The sequence below is a fragment of the Hemicordylus capensis genome, chromosome 5 (genome assembly GCF_027244095.1).
Source record: "Hemicordylus capensis ecotype Gifberg chromosome 5, rHemCap1.1.pri, whole genome shotgun sequence".
Classification (NCBI taxonomy): Eukaryota; Metazoa; Chordata; class Lepidosauria; order Squamata; family Cordylidae; genus Hemicordylus; species Hemicordylus capensis.
Window position 1 is genome coordinate 168,670,920 of NC_069661.1, and position 23,970 is coordinate 168,694,889.

Consider the following 23,970-nt stretch of genomic DNA (forward strand, 5'->3'; position numbering starts at 1 on the left):
AAACAGAGATCTAACAAAAAAGATTTAAAAATAACCATACAAAATACAAAGGAGCAGCAGAGGAGACAATCACATTAAAGCCTGGGTAAAAGGCCAAGTTTTCACATGCTTTCTAAAAGCCATGATGGAGACCGAGGAGCGAATAGACACTGGGAGAGCATTCAGAGTCTGGGGACAGCAACAGAGAAGGCCCTATCCCGTGTGCATGACAGCCGAGCCTCCTTCACTTTCGGCACACAGAGCAGAGCCCCCTCAGATGACCATGAAGGGCAAGAGTAAAGAGCATACAATGTTGCCCGCACACTGCCCAAGATCTTGTCCACATCCTCAGGCTGCACCAACTGAAAAGAACCCCACACAGTAGGACCAGATGATACCTGGGGCACGTCTGCCGGAACTGCCAAAACTCTGGAGTCCAAATCAGCACGGATGTGAGCAACTTTATCTGCAAAGTGACATGCAAACTGATCACAACGGGCTGTAGATTATTCCTCCTCCGCTACCTGGGGGGATGTGTGGAGCAATGTCTTTGCTACACAAAACAGCTCTGCTGGTCTGCACTGAGCAGATGCAATGGAGGCGGAGAAAAAGCGTTTATTCGCCACCCCCATGGAGCAGTCCCTAAAATAGGATCTATCCCGTGTTTGGTTGGATTCGTAACGACTCTTCCTCCAGTGTCATTCCAGCTGTCACCTGAGTTGTTTCATCGTCCTAAGCTCTGAGGGAAACCAAGAAGCAGAATGGGCTCCACCAAGCCGGAGAGGGTGTTTAGGAGCAACTGTGTCAACAGCCTGGCCTGTCTCTCCATTTCAGAGAGTCACCAGGGCCTCGACAGAGACACCAGCTCTGGACACTGGAAACTCCCTGGGGGCTGTCTGGAAACTTGGCAGATCCATAAACCTCTGGGGATGGACCATTCTAATCGGTCCACCACCCCCGCAGAGGGCAGACGGAGCAGTAACTAAACCCCACCAGATGATGATCTGTCCATGACAAGGGAGTTATCTCAAACTCCCCCACCTCCAGATCATTTATGCCCCGGTTGGCAAAAACCAGATCCAGAGTATGTCCTGCCGTATGGTTAGAACCAGATACCAGCTGAGATAGGCCCATGGTTGCCATGAAATCCTGAACCGCTCCTACTAGGGGTGCCTCAGTATGGACATTGAAATCCCCCCCAAAAAATAACCCAAGGTAACATCTGAGATCACCCCCGCCAGCTCAGGCAGGGAGACTGAAGTGCAGCGGGGTGGTCGGTACACCAGCAGAATCCCCAGCCTATCTCGGAGGCCCACCCTAAGGACAAACACTCGAAGTTCTGAGATTGCCTGACCAGGCACCTGGAAATGGGAAAGGTCTCACAATAGATGACTGCAACACCCTCTCCCTGATCCTCCAGGCAGGGCTGCTGCAGGATCAGGAAACTTGGAGGACAAAGCTAAGAGGCACCAACCCCACCCAGCTCATCCAACCAGTCTCTGCCACATGTACCGGGACAGCATGCTCATACCCTCTACCCAGAGCAAGAAGACTGTAAAAGTTTACTGTAACAAGACTTCAGGATGCTGAAGGGGTGGGGAACCAGAGGGGGAAGCATACTGTAGCAGAGTGACTGCATGCTGTGGAGAAAAGCTCTAGTGAGCTGCCTATAGTCTGCTGGCCTTAGATTGAGGTCATTCACGTGACTGTGCGGGTGGGACAGTGGGGAGTTGGTGCGGGGGGAGGCTGGTTAAATTCACTTCCCCCCCAGATGAGTGCTGGTCTGTTGCTGGGAGTGCGGACTGTGCTCCCAGACAGTCTGCACTGCAGTATGCAGCACAGAGATCCGGAGGCTAGGACGACACATCCTGGTCTTCAGATATTCCACAGCATACCGCACAACGTGCATGAAGTATTGGAGGGATTCCCCCAGGAGCCGGGCACTCTAGGCGCCTATCTCTCTGTCCGCTGGGGCTCAACATCACCCCAGCAAACACACAATCCTGGAGTCTAGCTTAAGGGCTCACTCAAGCCCTTAACCCTGGCTAAGAGCCGGATTTCAAAGTGGGGCTAGGCAGTGCTGTCCTGCCAGGATTGTGCCCAATCCCAGCAGTTCTCATGCACAGCTTAAACCAGGCTGGGATTCCCTAGCCTGGGTTAGGGTATGCATGAGAATAGCCTCATTGTCCACTGTTACCTTGAGGAATACTCAACAAAACCCTCTTTGTCGTTACGAATGTACAGCGAGAACCAGAAGATTGCCTTGTGCTCCTTTGGCCTACATCATAGTCCTTTTCAGACATTATGTTGTACGTGCATGCAGATGTCTGTACCCGTGTACATGTTTCTGTATGGAGGACTCTACATGCATTCATTTTAGAAGTAAACCTGGGTACAGGTTCCTCATATACACAGTACAAATAGAAAGTGTACTGCTGTACGTGCAGTCAGCATAACATGTGAATGATAGTACATGCATAAAGATTTGTATTTGTGTACACCTTATACAGATTGTATGTCTGTTGTAGATAAGGTGAATAGGGCTAATGTTAAAAGCAGTACTAACCGTAGTGAAGATTACCCCCTGTCTTGTGTTGGGCTGGTCACTTGGGGCTGGCCCAAAGGAGACTATTTAATTGTGCATTTAAGAAGCAAGATGAGTCCCACTGGCTGGGTTCAAACCAAAACCATGGTTCAACATCCTGTTTTATTTTAACTCTCATTAGCAAAGAAAATCCAAAACTCTGCATTCTGATGTCTAACTGGTTGGTTCTTAAAGTGAAAGCAAATGTTTTGCTCTCCTTTCACAGATAAAGGAGAAGAGGGGAAGCCCACACACCCACCATTCCCTTAGGCTTATTTTCATAGCAGGAAATGATGGTTTCCCATTATGGTGGAACTGGCTAGGGTTGAGCTACAGGGAAAAAATGCTTCTCTCAAATTTTTTCACAGCCATGTACCTGGAAAAGCTGCAGGGGATCCCTTGTGTCCCCCCCCCCCATTCAGCACAGTAAGGCATTGGCTGTGCTCTTTGCCCCTCCTCAGTCTAAGAGAGACTGAGGAGGGGAGAGTAACTGGCCCTATCCACCCCCAGCACAGTACATCCAGTGACTGTTGCTGATGTATATTTTATGTTTCTTTTTAGATTGTGAGCCCTTTGGGGACAGGGATCCATCTTATTTATTTATTATTTCTCTGTGTAAACCGCCCTGAGCCATTTTTGGAAGGGCGGTATAGAAATTTAATAATAACAATAATAACACTAATAACACTAATAACAATAACAATACTAATAGTAAAATAGGTGAGTAGGAACAAGAGATGGAGCTTTTCAGTTGTGGTGATTAGAGGCCCACCTGGTACCATCGCTGCCTGTCTTTCCGTGATCTGAGAAAGGTGGATATTTTAGCTGATGTATGATGCAAGCTGTTTATTGTTGTGAGTCGAATTTATGATGCTTTTTGCTATTGTGGTTCTTCTGCAGTTTTGTTTTTATTATTTTTTGTAATTTGCTTTATTTTAGTTATTTTGTATTTCAAATATCAATGTTGTCTACTTAAAAGATGACATCATAAACATAACATCAGTACATAATCGTAAAAATACATTGGGGCTATTCACATGACCATGTTCGTGGGCGGGCAGGCGGGGGGGGGCGGGGTTCAACCTGCCTTCCCCCCCGAAAATTGTGAGCAGTCCCTGCAGTGCACAAGCTGCGTGCACACATGACCTATGTAGCCTGGAGCTGTGCGGGTCAACAGAGGCCAGGACTCATTATCCCAGCCTCTGCAACATCCCACCAATGATTGCGGTGCTTTGGAGAATTCCCCCATCAGACGGGCATTCTAGGTGCCCGTCTCTATGTCTCCTCGGCTCCATGGAAACGAGGAGACACACAAGCCTGGCAGCTGGGTTAAGGGAGCACTTGCTCCCTTAAGCTTAGCTAAGAGCCCGGCACAGAAGCAGCGTTAGGCTGGGCGGGAGCACCGGGATCTGCGCACTTCCCAGTGCTTCACACAAGCAGCCTGGCCCGGGCTAGGCGACTCGTGAGAACAGCCTCACCCTGTCTGAGTGTGTGTTTGTATGAAAATTTGGTTTGGCACTAGATTTTTGGTGAAGCATTAATACATCTCATATCCTGTTTAGTTTTTCTTGCTTCCTTGGCCTGGGCACTTTCCAGGCTAGCTGCTCATCAGCAGCAAAATGCCTCCTTTCGGGCAAGTTGTATTCAAAACGTAAACAGCAGGGGGAGCAGTCTCGCAGCAACCAACAACCCGAAAAAACAGCAACTTTTCCACACTGGATATACAATGTCCTTGCTCTATATTGCAGTGATTAAATTTGCAACAAGGCATTGGAAAAGTGAATGGCACCCTGCTGTCCGCATAGGGATTGCAGTGTGGAAGCACACTTCCGAGATTCGTCCTGACCCGTTGTAGGGTCTAGTCTGGGAAGTGCCCTGTTCTGACTTTTTCAGGATTTAGCACAGTAGCCAGGCTCCTGTTAAGAAATACATGATCGGTTCAAGAAGTTTGCGGTAGGGTTAGAGTTATATCACTGAGTAGACATGGTAAAGGATAAAATGCTAATTTAATATGAAAGGTTACATTCATAATGAATGATCAAAGCTGAGGTACTATTTCACTTTGCCATCCCATGTGTATACAGTCAGCTTCTCTCTCCCTCTCAGTATGTTTATTATTAAATATAATAATAATAATTAATAAAAGGTGTGTGGGTGTTTGTGTATGTATATACACACAAACACACACAGCTGTTTATTATTATTTTATTTAGTAAACTTCTATAGCGCCCCATACAAAAAGGTTCTTGGGCAGTTCACAATCTGTATGAGTTATTGTAAACTTTCTGTGGTTGTAAACCTTATATTTTCCATGGAGTTGTATACTATTATGAAGGTACCTTAAAGGTTTTTATATTATATTTCAGTCAGTCACTTTGGATAATTTTTTAAAATGCAGATAAACAGATTTATAAATAAATTAATGCATAATTTTCTGCTAAATACAATTACTTGGGGGGGAAAGCCCTGCTTATTTTCATTGCATATTACTTCAAAGCCAGTATTATGAGCTTTCTGTGTTGAAAGTGGGGAAAACTGTGTGTAGCATATTATGCATAACAATTGTACATTTCTATTTTGCCTTACTCTCCCCCCTCCATATTTTAGGATCCTCCTACCAGTCTTTTTTTCTTTGTTTGTTTTTTAAAGCACTGGTCCCTGTCTAGTAATTTATTTTTCCCTCTTCTTTCCTTTCCTTTCCTTTCCTTTCCTTTCCTTTCCTTTCCTTTCCTTCCTTCCTTCCTTTCTGCTTCCTGAAGCAAAATATGTACACAAAAAAGGAGATAACAGTGTTTGGTTTCTTTTTTCTCCAATCAAAAGAGATTTGGGGAGTGGCACACTTCTAGGCACATTGCAATTTCTTTGCCTTTTTGAGAGTTATAGGGATGCCATATATTGAGCCGCAGGAAATCCCAGTTATGTTAGTATATCAATGTATGGAATCTGGACTGCATTATCTTATTATTGCAGGATTTTAAAGGGAAGGGTGAAAGAAGCACAATGTAAAATGTAGGAGAAGTTGCAACATGCTGATATAAGCTTCCAGGGACCTGCTCATCTGAGAGGGTTTGATCCCCTGTGGCCAACACACACAGTGAAGTGGTTCCCACGATCAGTGGAAGCCACCTGTGGAGGGTTTGTGGGGAGAGCGGGCTTAGCCTGCTCTCCCCACAGACAAGTAGTCAGTCTGCTCTGGGCAGCTGCAGTGGCCGCCCACACGACTGCCAGCTCCGTCACAGAGCCAGTGGGGGCTGGGGAGTTCGGGAGCCACACGGCCCCCAGAAGCTCCAGCATGCCCTGCGCGAGTGTGAGGGCATGCTGGAGAGACCCCCCAAGCCAGGAGGCTGTTTTTCAGCCTCCTGGTCAGGAGTCTACTCATGAGTTGCCACGGTGTGGAGCCGTGCCACAGCAACTCATGATTGCAAAAACTGGGTTGTTGGAGCGCTCGCTCCAGAAACCCAGTTTAAGCACTGGGCTACTTAGGTGGGTGACCCACTTAAGAACCACTGGGCTCGCAGTGGTTCTCACGATGGTAGAAAATTGGGCTAGCGGAGGCTAGCCCGATTTTCTACCATCGTGTGAATAGCCTCACTGAGTCTTTTGAGTTCTGAATAAAATAAATGAAACGTCATTTACCTCCTCTGTCATTTACCACATAGTTGCTTTACAACCACCAATTCTACAAGCTACTTCTGCTCCAGGATGCCTTTAAAAGAATGCTTCAGAGATATACTGTCTAGCAGAGGGCTGTTGCCACCATTTTTTGGAGAGGGGTTCTTTTCAATTCTTACTCTCTCTTTTTTAAACTAGTAATGTCTGAATGTCCATTGATTGGCTAAGGAGGACTATACCAGTTTTAAAAACTGATAAACGGAGAGGGATGTAAGTTAATAAATACAGGCAACTTAGAAAATAAATAAAAAGATAAATAATTTAAATGTGACTCTGCATTGATGATAGTTACTCTACTGACTCTAAGACTTTGCTAGACTAAAATTAGAGCATAGTCAACAGTGGCGATATGTTTCCTGACATAACCCCACTATGGAAGCAGTAGGGGGAGAATGGCAGTTCAGTCCCCAAATAGCAAAGCAAAACCAGTTTGTTAGCAGCAAAGCGAGAGGTCTTGAGACAGTTCTTTAGTATTGAAGAACTACAAGAATTTAGGTAAAGAAAAGGTTACAAACAAATGTGAAAAAGCCTGTAGCTTAATTTCTGCTGTAGCTTATGGCTGAAGAGAAAGACCAAAACAAACAGCCATCTCTGGAGAGACAAAATGGAGACTAACACTGGAAGAACAAAGAGGGGAGGAGTCCAACACTTTTATACATGACCCTAAACCCCCCTCCCCCAAGTGGTCACTATGAGGCATTGCAGCTGATTGCTGATGCTACCAGGGTCCTAGCTCCAACAGAAGCAACCTCTCTTTTTTTGAAATAATATTTTGGTGGGAGAATTCTTTGCAGGTTCTTGTACAAGGGCAACAGTTTAGTGTGACTTACAGATTTGGAACCAGCCTGTGGAAAAGTTTGCTTTGAGGCTGATCTTCCAGGATTTTACTCAAATTACTAAAGCAGGGGGTGGACGTACGGAACAGGAGGAAAGGGATAAATGCTAATCAGATCAGAGATGTTTCTTAGAGCCGAACTATATATGACATTAAATACCTCATTTACCTTGACATGTTTTAAATTTTGTCGATAAAGAGCTGACTTACCACCCCACACATACAAATCAGGACCACAGTGGGGGGCTTTAACGCTACCCACCTGCAGTGATCCTCATCCATTGACTAAGGAACGTTAACGGAAATCAGGGCCAGTGATGTATTTCATTTTTGTTTGGTCTTTAGTGATATCTATTTAGGTGGACACTGCACGTGGTTAGCAAGTAGGTAGGAAGCATATGGAGCTTGAAGATACAATGTCAGACAGCTCCCTAGAGCATATCTAAGGTTTCTTGGAATTTGACTTATCCAGCACGACTTCCTGACAATCTTGGGGCCAGCTTTAGTTTATAAGTAGTTGGAATATCCAAAATGTGTCCAAAAATGGTTCCTATGTCACATAAACTGGCTTCCAAGGAATTGAGAACCCTGAGGAGATCTTCTGTAGTTTTTGAATGAATGAATTAGTTATTCTTAAGTAATTTAGTAAACAACATGATTTATACATGAATGGTTATCTATAAAGCGCATCGCTTAGGCTGAATTTTTACACATAATATGGACATTGGTCTGGCAATTAAGATATAAGGATTAAAAAACCTTCATCAACTTGCAGGTGGCCCTAAACATGCCTGCTAGCCCCACATGTTAATCTCAGTACTTGTATGCCCCTTGGTGGGCGAGGCTGATCAAAGCTTAGGTGAACAGTTAAACCCCTCCTCTTCCAGTGCCACTGCTCTGGTCAACATTTGGAGTGCCTTTTTCCTTTTCAAAGGAAAGCCAAGACAAAACAGGTTGAGAGGTCCAATCTTGAATCTCTCACATCATGTGTGGCTTGACTCTTCTAGCTCAGACCTATGCTTGTTTGCCTGGAAGTAAGTCTTACTATAGCTTCAGACATTATAAATCGTAAGCGTAAGCGCTGCTCATGCAAGGGAAAGCAGGCAGGAAGTCCCCTCCACACTCAACCCGGTGCAGCTCATGGGACTTCCTCCCTGCTTCTCCCCTCCTAGGCAGAAGAGGGCTCCTCTCCAATAGCATATGAACACTTCAATAAATATTAACAGTAATACATCTTATCATGTTCAGTGTTCTTCAATATTTGTAGTTGTTGTTGTAGTAGTAGTTGTTGTTCAATAAACCCCAAGCACAATCCTGTGTGCAAGTACTTTTTTAATCTTTTTATTTTACATTTTTATTCCACTCTTCCTCCAAGGAGCCCAGAGCAATGTACATGGTTATGTTTATCCTCACAACAACCCTGTGAAGTTGGTTAGACTGAGCGATAAGTGACTGGCCCAGAGTCACCCAATGAGTTTCATGGCTGAATGGGGATTTTAACTCGGGTCTCTCTGGTCCTAGTCCAACACTCTAACCACTGCACCACACTGGCTCTTACTTGAGAGTCTAATTGAAAAGAGTGGAATTTATTTTTGAGTGAACATTGCATGTGAGGTTCAGGGATGTGTTCCCACTGTAGGAGAGTGCTTCTGAAGTGTGGGGAAGAGCTCTTGCGCAAGAGTGCCTGTGCTTCAGAAGTGTGATGACTAACATGGTACAGTTGCACACTGTACTTTGAAGTATGCATGTAGCATTAGAATATCAGCCAGTAATCTTTGCTTATGGAACACCTTTACATTCAGCAGTAGTTTAGTTTCCTTGGCTTAGTTTTCTTGGTTTAGTAGGAACAGAGAGTAAAATAAAGAAATACTGCTTGAAATAGCTGAGGGGTGTTAACTGATTGTATTGTCAAAGTGATTAGAAGCATCAGCTGAAACCTCTTGTGCCACAGAGTATGATGCAGTTAACGGTTCCGTGAGAGAGGAAAAATAAACCTCTATGTCTGTGTTTATCTTTCACTTAAGGCATAGCTGGGAGACTATATGGGGTTAAAAAAAAGATTATTTTTAAAAATAAATAGGCAGATAAGGACGTTATTTCTGTTGTATACAGAGGTTAAATAAACTGTCAGTGCAAATTCCTTCTTTTCAGAAGGTGGCTCACAGATAATATCAGGCCTCTAGGCCCCTCTAACCAGATCTGTCTTCCCCAGTGCTTCAGTTGGGGGGGGGTGTGTGTGGTGGCGGCGGCAGGAGGCTCTCCTCCCCAAATCGCTACTGTTTTAGAGGCCTGGGGGAGTGGGGCATAATATTGGCTACAATTAGGGGGAATCAGGTGGGGCTTGTGGATTTCATTAAGGCCATCCCTAGCTTTTTCTGCATAATTGGAGCATGGGTGTTTGCTTTCACTATTAATCAGAATTTGAACCCTAGTTAAGAGCAAAACCTGGTTAGAATTAACCATATTTACGGTCATTGCTAGTATAACAGTTAACCATAGTTAAGGCAAGTGGGGGGAATATGCTGTTCCAAAGCTCACTTCTGAACTCGTAAACATTCTTAATAAGTAGTTAAAATGTAAATTATGGAATGAATGAATGAAAGAATGAATGAATAGCAAGCCTCAGTTGTGCTTGCACTCTGGCTCTGTCCTCCATTCGGTTTTTAACATCAAGTCAGAAACCCTTTTGATGATGTTATCCATGTGTCAAGCCTGAATGATGAGGACACAGAGAAGCTGTTCTCACGACCAGGCTCGGCTGCCCCAGGCAGGGTTAGGCTGGTCATGAGAAGCGACAGGATCCTCACGGACCCCTCTGCTCCCCACCCGCATAACCCCCTTAATCAACCCGGCTGTTAGCTGAAGTTAAGGGTGTTCTCGCACCCTTAACCTGGCTACTGGATATCATGTGATTCCTTGGGCTACCTGCAGAGATGGGTGCATAGGGCACCAGAAATGGGAGCACCCGTTCGGGGGGGGGATCCCTAATGCAACGCACCTGCTGCACAGTTGCATTGAGGGATGCCTGGAGGCCATAACAAAAAGTTCCAGCCCCGGATCCTCCTGCCCTTCTCCATGCTTCACAGAGCTGCACAGAGCAGGGCTGCCCATGTGGACATGCGGGAGACACACTGAAGAAGATCTGCTTGGTCATCGGGGGGGGGGGGGAAGGTAAGGTGAAAGCAGCCGGGTTTCCCACCCAGGGCAATCGTGTGAATCACCTCGCAGTCATTTCCCCACAACTCCTTTCTCATGGAGATTGTGAAAACCCAACTTAATATGCTTCTAGAAATGGTATACAGTTGTTTTGTGTGGACTGACATCTTGTTGCCAGTTTTTAAGATTCTATGGGTTGTAGCCTTGCTTAATGTTTCATTTGTTTGTATTTATGCATCATGTGTTACCAAGGATGAGTATCTTATTACTTAGAATGTACATGTAAAATGTAGTCATTTATTTATTTTCATTTTTCCTCAGATTACTCAGGTCAAAGCTATGAGTAGTTCAAAAGTTTGCAAAATATGCTTTAAAATCTTAACCTAGTTCATGTCTCTAGTTAGTTGACTATTAAACATTGAGGAGATTCTCACGATCCACCAAAAGCGGGCTAAGGGTGCCTAGCCTGCTTTTGGAGGATCGTGTGCTATCATGGGAGCTGCTCGGCTCCTGGCAGCAAACCCTCCTAATCCCCCCTCCCCTTAGACGAGGTTAGCAGAGCGAGCACTCCACTAACCCCGTCTATTTGATTGTGTATTGCTGCGGCGCAGCTCCGTGGCATGGCAACACATTAGGAGACCCCCGCCGGGAGGCTAAAACAAGCCTCCCAGCCCTGGGGGTCTCTCCAGGATGCCCCATGTACTTCTGCGGGGCATCCTGGAACTTCCGGGGGCCGCTCAGCCCCTGATCCCCACAGCCCCCACTGGCTCCGTGACGGAGCTGGCAGTTGTGTGGGTGGCCAATCTGGCCACCCAGGGCTGCAGGAATGATCGTCTGCAAGAATGATCGTCTGCTAAGCCTGCTCTCCCTGCAGACCCCATTCAGACGAGTCTCACTGATCGTGAGACTCACTTCATTGACTATAGCCATGTACGTGGTTCCCTCTATCTGTCTATGCCAATCTGAATAACGCTTTCAGTAGTTATCTAATAATTAGACATACCGTGTGGCCTCACATTTTTCTTTGCCGGCTACTGGCTTTGTATCTTGGTACCTTATGGATTTTAGTTATGGCAGCAGTTTCAGTTATGGCAGCACTTCATGGATTTCAGCAGTTTCACTCTGCTGAAGTTATTAATATTACAACAAGCAGAATAAAACCTCAAGGCTTATACTGTCCCTGAGGGGCACAGTTTTGGGGAGAACAGCCAATACTGAAATCACTTCACTAAGAAATTTGGTCTTCTCAGGTATTCGTAAATTGGAGAAGAGCAGATTGCCATGTTTAGCATTTGCTCACAGCATTGAGTAGGGGAAAATTACTCCGTGCAACAGTGCACTGCTTATAATGCAGTCTTAATAATCAAGTCTGCTCTAAATAGTGTTTGCTAAAGAAAAATCTGTTTTATTTCAGTTGATGTCCATCACTGTGTTAGGAGTTTCTGCCTGGATGCGGGACTACTTGAACAATGTTCTCACTTTAACTGCGGAAACAAGGTAGGGTACATTCTGAAATGGTATATCCAGGCTTGCTAAAGCCATGTTGGTGTGTCAGAACTTACCAGGGGAATGTGGGAGCCTCATGGGTGAATTACCAGACTGGTGGGTTGGACAAATATGGGGGAAATGACTGGTGGGAGCACTGTCAGAATGCACAGCTAGCCAGTGAGTCCTAGATGAAGATAAGAGCTCTGTTGTTACCTTCACTGAGAAAGTGTTGAATGAAGGTGTTAATAGCCCTGTTCTCACCTTCAATCCATTGTTTCACTGAATGTGTAGAGGAAGTAGTAGGATCATGTCCATTGCTTCCACCCCTGACCTCCATTGACTCAACAGAAGGTGCACATGTACTGTATCTTGCGTACCATCCACTGAACGTGTGGAGGCTGGGGTCAGGGCTAGTGCATGCTAGGCCAGTGCATGCACTCCCATCACCACCTTCAATCAACATGTATATTGATGAAGAGAACAGGGTTTATGTTCTGTTGGAGGAGCAGTTTATCTCTCTGGATTCAAAGGGCACATGGCTGCTTCATCACAGAACACTCCTGATAGGAGAATGTTTTCTGTGTTCCTTTATCAGAAAAACCACTCTGTTCTAAAATTATATGCTTTTTGAGGGAAGCGTGACTGAATTATATTGGCCTGATCCTATGTTATGTTTGTTTTCAGGGTAGAGGAAGCTGTTATTTCCACTTATTTTCCAGTTGTCCATCCAGTCATGATTGCAGTTTGCTGCTTCCTTATCATTATTGGGATGCTGGGTTATTGTGGGACAGTGAAAAGAAACCTCCTACTGCTTGTATGGGTAAGTTTTATTCATTTGTGAGTCAGTATATGATCATAGAGAAGTGCAGGTAGATCTGTTATTGTCCCTGTTTCTCTGTGTCGTACGAGTGCCACTGTTAATAAATAAGTGCCCTAGCCTGAAATAAAAACTCGTCACATGGGCACAGACACACACCCCCCTGCCTACCTAATGGTGTGTAAACATTGTAAGCTAATAAGGTGAGTCTTTTCCAACCACTTGAAACCAAAAAAAAACCCTGGGTACTAGGGTGGGAGAACATCATTTTGCGCTCTGGCTTTGATTCCTAGGTTCTGTCCAGATGTTCAGTCTGCATGGAACTTTGGTTAAGAGTTTTGTGTGAGATCAGCCCCACAGAAACAAATGAGGCTGTTCCTGGTGGAATGTAGATTAAGAGCTCCAGGAATGTCCTAGGCTTGATTTAATGGAAGAATTTAGGCTCCAGTTTGCAAAGCTGTGTAGTTGGTTATCTTAAAGGCATGAGATGTACTAAACCAGCTTAATTACATGCACAGTGGTTTAAGGGCTTTGTGGACCCCGCTCTCTGGATTACTTCTATTCAATATAACTGTCTGTACCAGACTCAATTCTTCTGTAAATTGTCCATAACAGAAAAATGCCTGGGAATGGAAAGGCACACGCTCTCTCTCTGGCTCTTAAATCACTTGTGCATCTTAAGTATTTTAACCTTTCTATCATTTTGTAAAATCTTGGACTAATGTTCTATTTAGGACTGTTGTTTTTTAAAAAATGATTATTATGCCATACCTTTTAAAATAATATATTCACATAACAAAATGGTTTTAAACTGGTGCTTAATCCTTTCTGCCTGTGTTTATTTGAAATGCCAGAGGAGCATAAGAATCAGTTACTGCTCTTTAACACAATCTGGATGTAAACACATGTTCTGTGTGTAGAGCAATCAAACTTCATTAAATCAAGCCTAGACATTCCTGGAGCTCTTAACCTACAATATTTCACTCTCGGGAGCCTGTGAACCAGCTCTTGCTGGCCCAACTGATAAGCAAAAAAATAAATGATCTTTTCCTTAGTATGCCACACTTCTTGACTAACTGTTAAATAAGCAGTTTACTGTTGTATTGAAGAGATGTGCAGACGCTAGTCAATAGTTCATTCATCACACTAATCAGAAAAAAGCAACAGCTCAACAGAGCAAGCTTTTGTAAAACCTGATGAATTGAAAGATAAAGAAACATGGTGTGAAATATTAAGTCTCCCCAATCCCTCCTTTTATTTTTCATTCTGAGAACTATCAAAAGGTGTCAGGATTAGACACACAAGAATTTGAGCAAATCCTTAAGATTAAATTCCAATCCTAAGGATTAAATTAAATTAAAAAAAAATCAAGCCACTTTTAAAACCTTCAACCCAGAAGAGCACCTGCACAGTGATGGTCCTACTTAAATAATAACCATCTTATATAAGAGCTAGCTATCAATATTCAATCACATTCTAGTGTGATCAAGAAACTGAGTCCAGGATGGGACTGAGCTGCTTTGCATGCAAAAGATCTCTGATTCAATCTCTGGTGTTTCCTGGTATGACTGAAAAAAGAGCCTCCATCTGAAACCCTGAAAAACCATACCAGTCAATGGCTGACATGTCCTGCAGCAGTTCAGCACCACTCACACCACTGAGGTCATTTATACCAATGCCAGAGATGTTTCACAAGAGCGCTCTTGCGCTAAGACAGAAAATTGCTTCCACAATGCTGCAGTAATTATCTCCAATGGCCAGAGAGCTAGGTCTCACGATTGGTGAGACCCAGTTTCTTCAAGTGATCAGGGAGGGAGCCCTGGGCGGCCGGATCGGCTGCCCACAGATTGCCGGCTGCGTGACGGAGCTGGCGGGGGCCCGCAAGCTCCAGCATGCCCTGCGTGAGCGCACAGGGCATGCTGGCGAGACCACCGGAGCCGGGAGGCAGCTTTTTGCCTCCCCTCCGGGGGTCTCCTCGTGAGTAGCCACAGAGCCGCGCCGCAGCTACTCACGATCAAATAGCCCGGGTTTGCAGAGTGCTCGCTCCGCACACCTGGGCTAAGGGGAGGGGTACTTGAGCGGGTTAACCACTTGAGAACCACCGGGCTCGTAGCCAAGCCCAGTGATTCTTACGATCGGCAAAAATCGGGCTAGGCTCTCCTAGCCCGATTTTTGCCGATCATCAGAATAGCCCCAGAGTGTTGTGGAAGCACAATTTTAATATTTTCCATATTAGCATTACCTAACTTTACCACTGGCTCTGCCAGTGACACTAAACCCTGGCCCTCAGTTCTAACTGGGCAAAAAGTTGCAAGGAAAACTCTGCCACCAAAGTATTATTTCAAGAAAGGGAGGTTACTCCCACAGTGAAGATACATCATTCTGAGATGCTGTTGATCATGGTCCATAATTTTAGTCTGGTAAAGTCTTAGGACCCACCCAATTGTTTACCAGTGAAATTTAAAATGTGTGGGTGAATGATGCATATTTAACAATGCTACAACTATTATTTCTAATGTCCATCGCATTGTGGAAGCTCAATTGCACAATTTTCCATATTAGCACAAGAGCATTGTTTTAGACAGCTGCAGTGGTGCAGGTAGTACTGAATTTCCTGTACTGTGCTGCGGGACATATCAGCCAGTATAAATAATACTGAGCTAGATGGAGCAGTTATCTGAATACGTATAAGGCAGCTTCCTATGTTTATATGACTGACATTCATTCCTGAGGAGGGAAATTTAAATGCTGCACTTTGGGGGAAGGGAGTGTTGTTGGGGTAAATTGTATGTGTGATGGGGAGAGAAACAGCCAGGATGGAGATGAAAGCGGAAAGCAAAGAAAAAGGCCAGAGAGCTAGTAGTATTTCCGGGTGGGATGGGTAGGAGATCTGGACTGAAGTAAGATAGGGAGAAATGTTTGGAAAGTATAGAGCAGAGGTCTGGATATCTTGATGTGCCACAGCTTTACCTCCCATTCTGAAATGGTTTGAGCCTATCACTAGCAGTATTTATGCTGGCCACTGTGATTGCCTGGTATTAACCTAACCTGTGGAATCCAAGTTTTAGAATCAGTATTTTTTTTAAAAAAACAACAACACAGCAAGAGCAGTGCAAAATCATTATTTTTATTATTACATTTCTATACCGCGCCCCCCCCCATTAGCCCGGAAAGGGTTACAAACAATAAAACAATAGAAACATAAAACAAAAGAGTTAAAACTAGGGATGTGCAAATCGATTCGGGTACAAAACGATTTGTACCCAAATCTATCAGTTTTGAGTGATTTGTGGACAAAACAAATTGCCCCTGTGCTAGCTGGCCAGATTCGGGTACAAAACAAATCGCCCAGATTTGGACCTGAAAAGTTTGTTTATTCAGACCTCCATTTTGTGGTGAACTCTCTTGCTGTCTCCATTTTGTGTCAAAAACTTTTGGAAATGTTTTGAAAATCATGCCCTCCCAAGCTTCAGATTGGTGACTTCCAGCATGCAACGATTGGCTGGTGATTCCCCCCAGTTCCAGATTAGCTAATTTCCATTCAAATCTTGTGTTGCCAGGGGGGACTGACCCCACATTGGCTAGGGGAAGGGTCAAAGTGTTAGAGGTTGTTGATTTTTACCCACAGTAGGTAAAACAGCAGACCACTAAGGAAAGAGCACACACTCCAGTTACAGAGTAGGTAGCAGAGGATGGTTTGGATATTGCAGCTATTTAGAGAAAACACATGGAGATCCTTGTATGACTAAACACTAAACATTTATTGGTTAAATACACTTAGATAGGAAAGACCTATATCTAATCTAAAGGACTACATAGTGGATAGGTAAGGAGAGAGATGTTTCCATCTGCTCTCTAGGAGGAAAGGAAGGATTGTGACTCAGCACAGGAAGTGCTGCAGAGTCAGTTCAGGGGTCATAGAGTAGGGACAGATAGGGAGACCCTGACTCACTGTCTCTACTCCCAATGCCCCTAGTGGTCATTAGGACAGTTGGTACAAAAGGTCAATGCACTGGAAGTTCATCTCCAACACAAAGAAGGGACAAGGGTAGGGGGAGTTCTAAGAAGGGATTTTCAAATGTACTTAAGGAGGCAGCCAGCAACCATTCTGCCTTTCTGCCTCATGGGAGGAGAGAGAGAGCGAGCGCCAGCAGAGCTTTGCCTTGCCTTGTCTGCCTGCTGCCTGGAGTGGATTCTGTGCTTTTTGTTCCTGCTTTCCTGATTGGGGAAAAGAGAAGAGAATTTTTCCCCACCCCCTTCCTGCTGCTGAGAGAATCACTGCCCAAACCTGCTGTCTGTGTGATTTGATTTGTACCCAGTGATTTGTACCCAAATCTACCTCTTTCGGGAGATTTGTGGACCAAACAAATCACCCATGTGCTAGCTGGCCAGATTCTGACCCAAAACAAATCAAGGCTGATTTGATTCAGGTACAAATCGAATTGAAAAAAATCAATTCATGCACATCCCTAGTTAAAACATAAAACAATTTAAATTAAATTAAATTAAATTAACAATTTTAAATTTAAAAACCCATTTTTGTTTGTTTTTAAGATTTAACTCAAATGGAGTCAATGATCATTGTGAAAGCTGGATTGCTGTGAGCTTTCTTAGACCATCAGTACTTGCCTTTTTTTTAACAAAATGCTACCTTCTAGTAAAACCTAAGCCAAATAGAAGCTTTTTGGCTTAAACTGAACTGACAGGTTTAGCCTCTTGAACAACTTTGGAACTCAGATACAAGAAGATCATTGTTTATCATCTGCTTCTGCTTACTGGTCACTTGACAGCAATCTAAACGGAAGGATTTAAAATGTGAAAGCTTCCCTTTAGTTAAAACTAAGGTTGGGTGCATCTGTATAGATTGGCTACGCTGACTGCAGTTCTGTCAGCTAAAACATTGGTGAGTCTAGTTAAGGAGAAACAGGCAATACAAAAGAAAGCCATAGTATGCCTTTGAAGTGAGAATGATTATCATTATCTACCTGCTCTGGATTCTAGCCGTGCAACAATACCCTTGGAAGCTTAAAAACCTCTGAGGAATCTTGCGAACTGACACTTAGATATGATTTGGATTCTAAGCGTTATGGGTGCAGATCATATAACATCTATTTTTTGTTGAGTGGCCTATTGCGGATCTGTGGAAACATTAACAACCCATTCCAATGGATTCCCTGCAGTGGACTGATCCTGTTCATGTTCCTAGCCCAGTATCCTGTGGTTTGTGATGGTCATAATAATCATTAGTATTTACATCCCACCTTCCTTCCTTCATGGAATGCAAGGAAGTGTACTACAGGTTCTCAGGCAGCCACCCATCCAGGCACTGACCAGACATGTACCTAGTTAGCTTCAGTAAGGTGGATCCCTAATGTGTCCTCAAACCATCCCTGGTATGGGACCTAGGCATACTGATCGTTCAGTATGCTTTCAATTTACTGTCACCTTCCATGTTTTTTTCGTTTGTAGCTGATGCAGATCAATGGGCTGAGTTCTGTGGCACTACCTGATCATAGCAGGGCCATGTCATAACCGTCACTTCTTTGGCTGCCCATCCCAGTAGCCACTGCTCAGACCAAGGGCTTAGAACTTGGTACTCAAAAGCTATTCCCACAGTCACTAGAAACCGGGCTAAGGGAGCCCAACCCGGTTTCTGGTGATCGTTGGAACCACTGGGTTTGCGGGTGAGCCCAGTAGTTCCATGGTGGCTTGCCCACCTAAGTAACCCGCTAAATGAGGTTAAAGGAGTGAGCGCTCCATTAACCTCATTATTTTGATTGTGTGTGACAACTGACACATTCGGGGTGGGGAGGAGGGGGGGACCCCAGGAAGGCACCACACACTTGTGCAGTGCCTTCCTGGAGCTCTGGGGGCCGGGGGCCACATGGCGGCGCTCCCCTTGGCCCAACCCCATGAGCTCCCCCGTGAGCTGCGGCTGGGCATGGGAGTGCCTAACCAAAACCACTGCTCGTCTGGGCAGCCGATTTGGCCGCCCAGCAACAAGCAACTGCTTGTGTGCGGAGAGAGTGGGCTAAGCCCACTCTCCCCGCCAGACCCCTTGAGGCTCTACACTTTGATTGTGTGTAGAGCCTCAGTACCAATGTTTTTGAGGCCACCAATGAATTTTGCTGTTGTGTGTGTGCACGTATAGTCTTTTGCTCCTGCTGACAGCCTGGATACAATTCCGCTTAGTGTCAGAGTTGCATTTTCTGACAGTAGTGCACTGCATAAGAAAAAAGACGTCTGCATGTACAGCCTCCAAAACACAGTCCTTTAAAAAGCAGGGCTGGGTTTTGATGTCCATGTGCAGGCTGGTTTCTTCCTTTTTTCCAGGAAGAAGAGGGAAAGAAGCCTGTCACAGTCTCCAGAATGTGGCCCTGTTTAAAAGAAAAGTACCTTTTTGAGACCACATACCTGGCTGTTTGTCTCATCTCCCTTAAAGAGCCAGCGAGGCACTTCACACAATTAGTGTGAAGCGCCTTACCGGGTTCTGTGGGGAGAGTGGGCTTAGCCCGCTCTCCCCACAGATGATCAGGCCTGCAGCCCTAGGTGGCCGGATCGGCCACCCACATGACTACCGGAGCTGTAGTCACTGAGCCGGTGGGGGCTGTGGGGACTGGGGGCTGTGTGGCCCCCGGAAGTCCCAGGATGCCCTGCACGAGGGTGCAGGGCATTCTGGTGGGACCCATTCTACTTGTAGCCTCCCAGTCGGGGGTCTACTTGTGTGTTGCCATGTGCCGCGGTGGCACACAAGCAAAAAACCAAGGTTAACGGAGTGCTCACTTAAAGGGAGGGGGATTTAGGCGGGCTAGCCACCTTGGAACTTTTGGGATCACCCGTGAGCCCAGTGTTTCCAACAATCACTGGAAGGCAGGCTAGGCTCCCTTAGCCCACTTTCCAGTGATCGTGGAAATAGGCTCAGTATATTTCCAAGCAAGAAGCTCATTAAGGCATCCAGGCAGACTCCTATTTTTCTCTTTAGCTCTGAAGCAATTCAGATTTGCCACAACAGGTCAATGGCTAATTGCAAGCCTGCCTTGAGTGGTTATTGAGATAGCAGGCATATCCCTGGCATTTAGCTTTGTGCAACTATATGGATAAGCAGTTGAAGTTACCTCTAAGAAGGAAGCCATGCAATCTATATTCAAATCGCTCTAATGTGATTTGGTCTATGTTGGGTTTAAAACTTCCAGTGAGGAAGCTTTTTGGAACACTCCTAAGAAACTTCCTTTAGTAAAAGATGGTCTCTTTCAAGGAACTGTCTAGATGATTTTGCAACATGCTCTCAGACTGAACCATGAATGCTGTGTCTGTCAGATGATTCTGCTAGCATGAGCCTTGTTCATTTCACTGACAGAGTGTGCCATCCCGGAATGCTGGTGTGAAGTTTAAATTGCTAGCCACATGATAAAATGAACTCCTTTGTTTCCATAATGCTAAGCTTCCTGAACAGATGTGAATTAACACCGCTGCTGCTGTGGAAATAGAGCTAGCACAATAAACAACCATTTGAGGATTGGTTTTCCAAAGAGCAGCTCTAAAAATAAAAGCCAATAGTACCAGCTAGGTAATACTGGCCATTCTCCTTTTACAGGTACAATACAGCTTTCTTTTGTATTGCCTATTTCCTCTTAACTAGGCTTTCCAATGTTGTAGCTAATAGAATAGAATTGCAGGGTTAGTAATTCAGTAAGAAACAATTTAAGAAGCAAAGGATAAAATATACTATCAGTTTCACTAGAGTTCAGTCCTGCATGCTTCAAGCAATTGTTAAAACTCCAATTTAAGTCAATGAGAATTTGGGCAGGGATCACCTCTTAAAATTGACTCACTGCAGAATAATCTAGTTTACACCATTTATTCTGTTCTGAGTAGAGACTGTGGTTCTTAAATATCTGGTATTTTGATTAGGCAGCTGCAAAACTATAAGAAAACATTTACCAGTCATATATTTTAAAGCAAGAAATGAATGAGAAGGATATTTTTACGGCATTTTCTGACACATTTGAAATGTCTCCCGTTTTTACAGCCTTGAGGGTCTTTTCATTGAACCATGGAAGGCTCTTAAGAGTCTTTTATACTCTTTCTTAACAGTCTTTTCTTTCATTGTGTAGAATATGAAAATCTTCTGCTTTTCTTTATATAATTTACAGTTTTGCACAATCTTTCTTGGCATGTAAAAGACCTCTGAGCCTTGAACTTCAGCTGACAATACAGCTGTGTGCCTAATGTTCAATTGTGCAAGAAAGTATGTGGTATAGCTACTTTATGAATTGGTACTCCTTTCAGACCTGGGTGAGTAAGATTCCTAGAGTAATTCTTGCCCTCCCATCAAGATCCTTATTGGCTGTTCAAAACAACTATATAAAGACAGCAGTAATGCAAAAATGAAAGGAGAAGGGTGGCTGGAAGGAAGACGGCTGTGGGGGTAAGGAGTTCTTATCTGGCTTCTATGCTCCACTCTCCTCTGGGTGGGGAAGGGTCTGGCCAAGGCTCTTTCTTTGCTCTTGTCCTCCTTGCTATAGCCTGTTTGCTATCATCAGGGGCTGAAATCACTCTAATTGTGTTCAGATATACTCTGCACCTGGCCAAACTGCCTAATTGGTGTAGGTGTGAGATACACCAATTGGGCTTCTGAGAGCTTGGCCTTTATTAGAGTGGGCTGCAGCCAGAGGCACAGCCACTAGCACAGGCCACCTGCAGGCGGCCGTCAAAGCTGGCCGCCAAAGGGGGCCGTCCTTTGGAGGCGGCCTTCGGAGGTGGGACTGAGGGCTGGGGCTGACATACTAACTTGAACAGCTAGAGAAGATTCTTGCTCACTTCACCGTTGGTGAGATTGGGTCAAAGTAGTTATGTGCTGGGGTTCATCTAGAGATGGGGAGACAGGGGGCGCCTTGGTTGAATGTGGGGCAGCTATTCCGGTGGTGGTGGTGAATAGAAGAAGCAACGTTGGCAGGTCAGCAGGCCGTTCCTGGGGAAGGGTAGTCAGAAATTTAATAGCTGAATCCTCTTTTGGCTGTCCTGCCAGCTCTATGACCTCGGGGAGCACTGCCAACAACCCACATAGCCTTACCTTGCTCCTCTGCAATGCCAGGTCGGTCCAAAATAAACCCGAGGTCATCCATGATTTGATTATGGATGAAGGGGCTGACCTGGTGTGTATCACTGAGACTTGTTTGGGGGAGGCTGGTGGCCCAGTCTGGTCCCAGCTTCTTCCTCCAGGGTATTCTGTAGAGGAGCAGGTGAGGGGACGTGGGCAGGGAGGTAGAGTGGCTGTGGTCTATAAGGATAACATCTCCCTTACCAGGGTCCCTGTCGAGTTATCTGACCATATTGAATGTGTGTACCTAAGTTTGGGGACCAGGGATAGATTGGGACTTCTGTTGGTGTACCGATCGCCCTGCTGCCCAATGGAATCCCTTACTGAGCTCATGGACTTGGTCACGGAACTTGTGTTGGAGTCTCCCAGACTTTTGTGCTGGGGAACTTCAATGTTCACTTCGGGACCAATTTGTCTGGGGCAGCTCAGGAGTTCATAGTGGCCATGACAAATATGGGCCTATCCCAAGTGGTCTCCGGACCGACACACATTGTAGGTCACACACTTGATTTGGTCTTTTACTCTGATCAGGGTGGTGTTCCGTGGGTGGGGACTCCTGTGATTTCCCCATTGTCATGGACGGACCACCATCTGGTTAAGGTTAGGCTTACAACCACTTTCCATCTCTACAGGGGCGAGGGGCCTATTAGAATGGTCTGCCCCAAGAGGTTATTGGATCCAATAGGATTCCAAGAAGCCTTGGAAGGATTTAATGTTGGCTTTGCTGGTGATCCTGTTGATGCCCTGGTGCAAAACTGGAATAACATGCTCACCAGGGCAGTAGACATGATTGCTCCTAAGCGTCCCCTCCGACTCGCTTCAAAACAGGCCCCTTGGTATACGGAAGATCTACGGGGGCAGAAGCAGCAAGGTAGGCGACTGGAGCGCAAGTGGAGAAAGACTCGATTCAAATCCGACAGATTACAACATAGAGCACATTTAAAGATCTATGCTTAGGCAATACGTGCGGCAAAGAAGCAGTTCTTTTCTGCCTGTATTGCATCTGCGAGTTCACATCCAGCAGAGTTGTTCAGGGTTGTGAGGGGGCTAGTAAGTGCCCTCCCCTTCCTTGAATCAGAATTTGGAGCCATCAGTTACCCACTGTGATGTGTTTAAAGAGTTTTCTGCAGATAAAATCTCTCGGATTCGGGCTGACTTAGACGGAGACTCCACAATTAATTTGATGTCTGAATTGGAGGTTTCCGACAACTCCTCTTATGTGGTTCGACTGGATCAGTTTCAGTTTGTGACTCCTGAGGACGTGGACAAACTGCTCGGAGCAGTGAGGCCTACCACTTGTTCTCTTGACCCTTGTCCAACATGGCTTGTTCTATCTAGCAGGGAGGCTGTTGTAGGAGGCCTGGTAGAAATCATAAATGCTTCTCTGAGGGAGGTCAGGATGCCTCCTAGTCTTAAGGAGGCAATTATTAGCCCTCTTCTTAAGAAGCCTGCATTAGATCCCTCAGAGTTGAGCAACTATAGGCCTGTTTCCAACCTCCCATGGCTGGGCAAGGTCATTGAGAAGGTGGTGGCCTCTCAGCTCCAGGCGGTCTTGGAGGAAACTGATTATCTAGACCCATTTCAAACTGATTTTCGGGTGGGCTATGGGGTGGAGACTGCCGTGGTCGGCCTGATGGATGATCTCCAATTGGGAATTGACAGAGGAAGTGTGACTCTGTTGGTCCTTTTATATCTCTCGGTGGCTTTCGATACTATCGACCATAGTATCCTTCTGGAACGTCTGAGGGTGTTGGGGGTGGGAGGCACTGTTTTACAGTGGTTCTGCTCCTACCTCTCGGACAGATTCCAGATGGTGTCGATTGGAGACTGTTGCTCTTTAAAATCTGAGCTTAAGTATGGTGTCCCTCAAGGCTCCATACTTTCTCCAATGCTCTTTAACATCTACATGAAACCGCTGGGAGAGATCATCAGGGGATTTGGAGCTGGGTGTTATCAGTATGCTGATGACACCCAAATCTCCTTCTCCATGTCAACTTCTTCAGGAGATGGCATAACTTCCCTAAATGCTTGCCTGGAAGCAGTAATGGCCTGGATGAAGGAGAATAAACTGAAACTGAATCCAGATAAGACGGAGGTACTTATTGTGCGGGGTCAGAACTCCAGAGACGATTTTGATCTCCCTGTTCTAGATGGGGTCACACTTCCCCAAAAGGAACAGGTTCACAGTCTGGGAGTACTTCTGGATTCACACCTCTCCCTGGTTTCTCAGGTTGAGGCGGTGGCCAGGGGTGCTTTCTATCAGCTTCGGCTGATACGCCAGCTGCGTCCATTTCTTGAGATGAACGACCTCAGAACAGTGGTACATATGTTGGTAACCT

The 23,970-nt window shown here is 45.3% G+C and overlaps 1 protein-coding gene across 4 annotated transcripts in view; it reads left to right on the forward strand.

Annotated features, from left to right (window-relative positions):
- TSPAN12 (tetraspanin 12) overlaps nucleotides 1–23,970 on the forward strand; it is a 94,531-nt gene that overhangs the window by 25,211 nt on the left and 45,350 nt on the right. For all 4 annotated transcript variants that reach the window (XM_053258028.1, XM_053258025.1, XM_053258026.1 and 1 more), the window contains exons 3-4: nucleotides 11,641–11,723; nucleotides 12,399–12,534. In XM_053258028.1, the coding sequence (XP_053114003.1) occupies nucleotides 11,641–11,723; nucleotides 12,399–12,534 (219 nt within the window). The remainder of the gene's footprint in view (nucleotides 1–11,640; nucleotides 11,724–12,398; nucleotides 12,535–23,970) is intronic.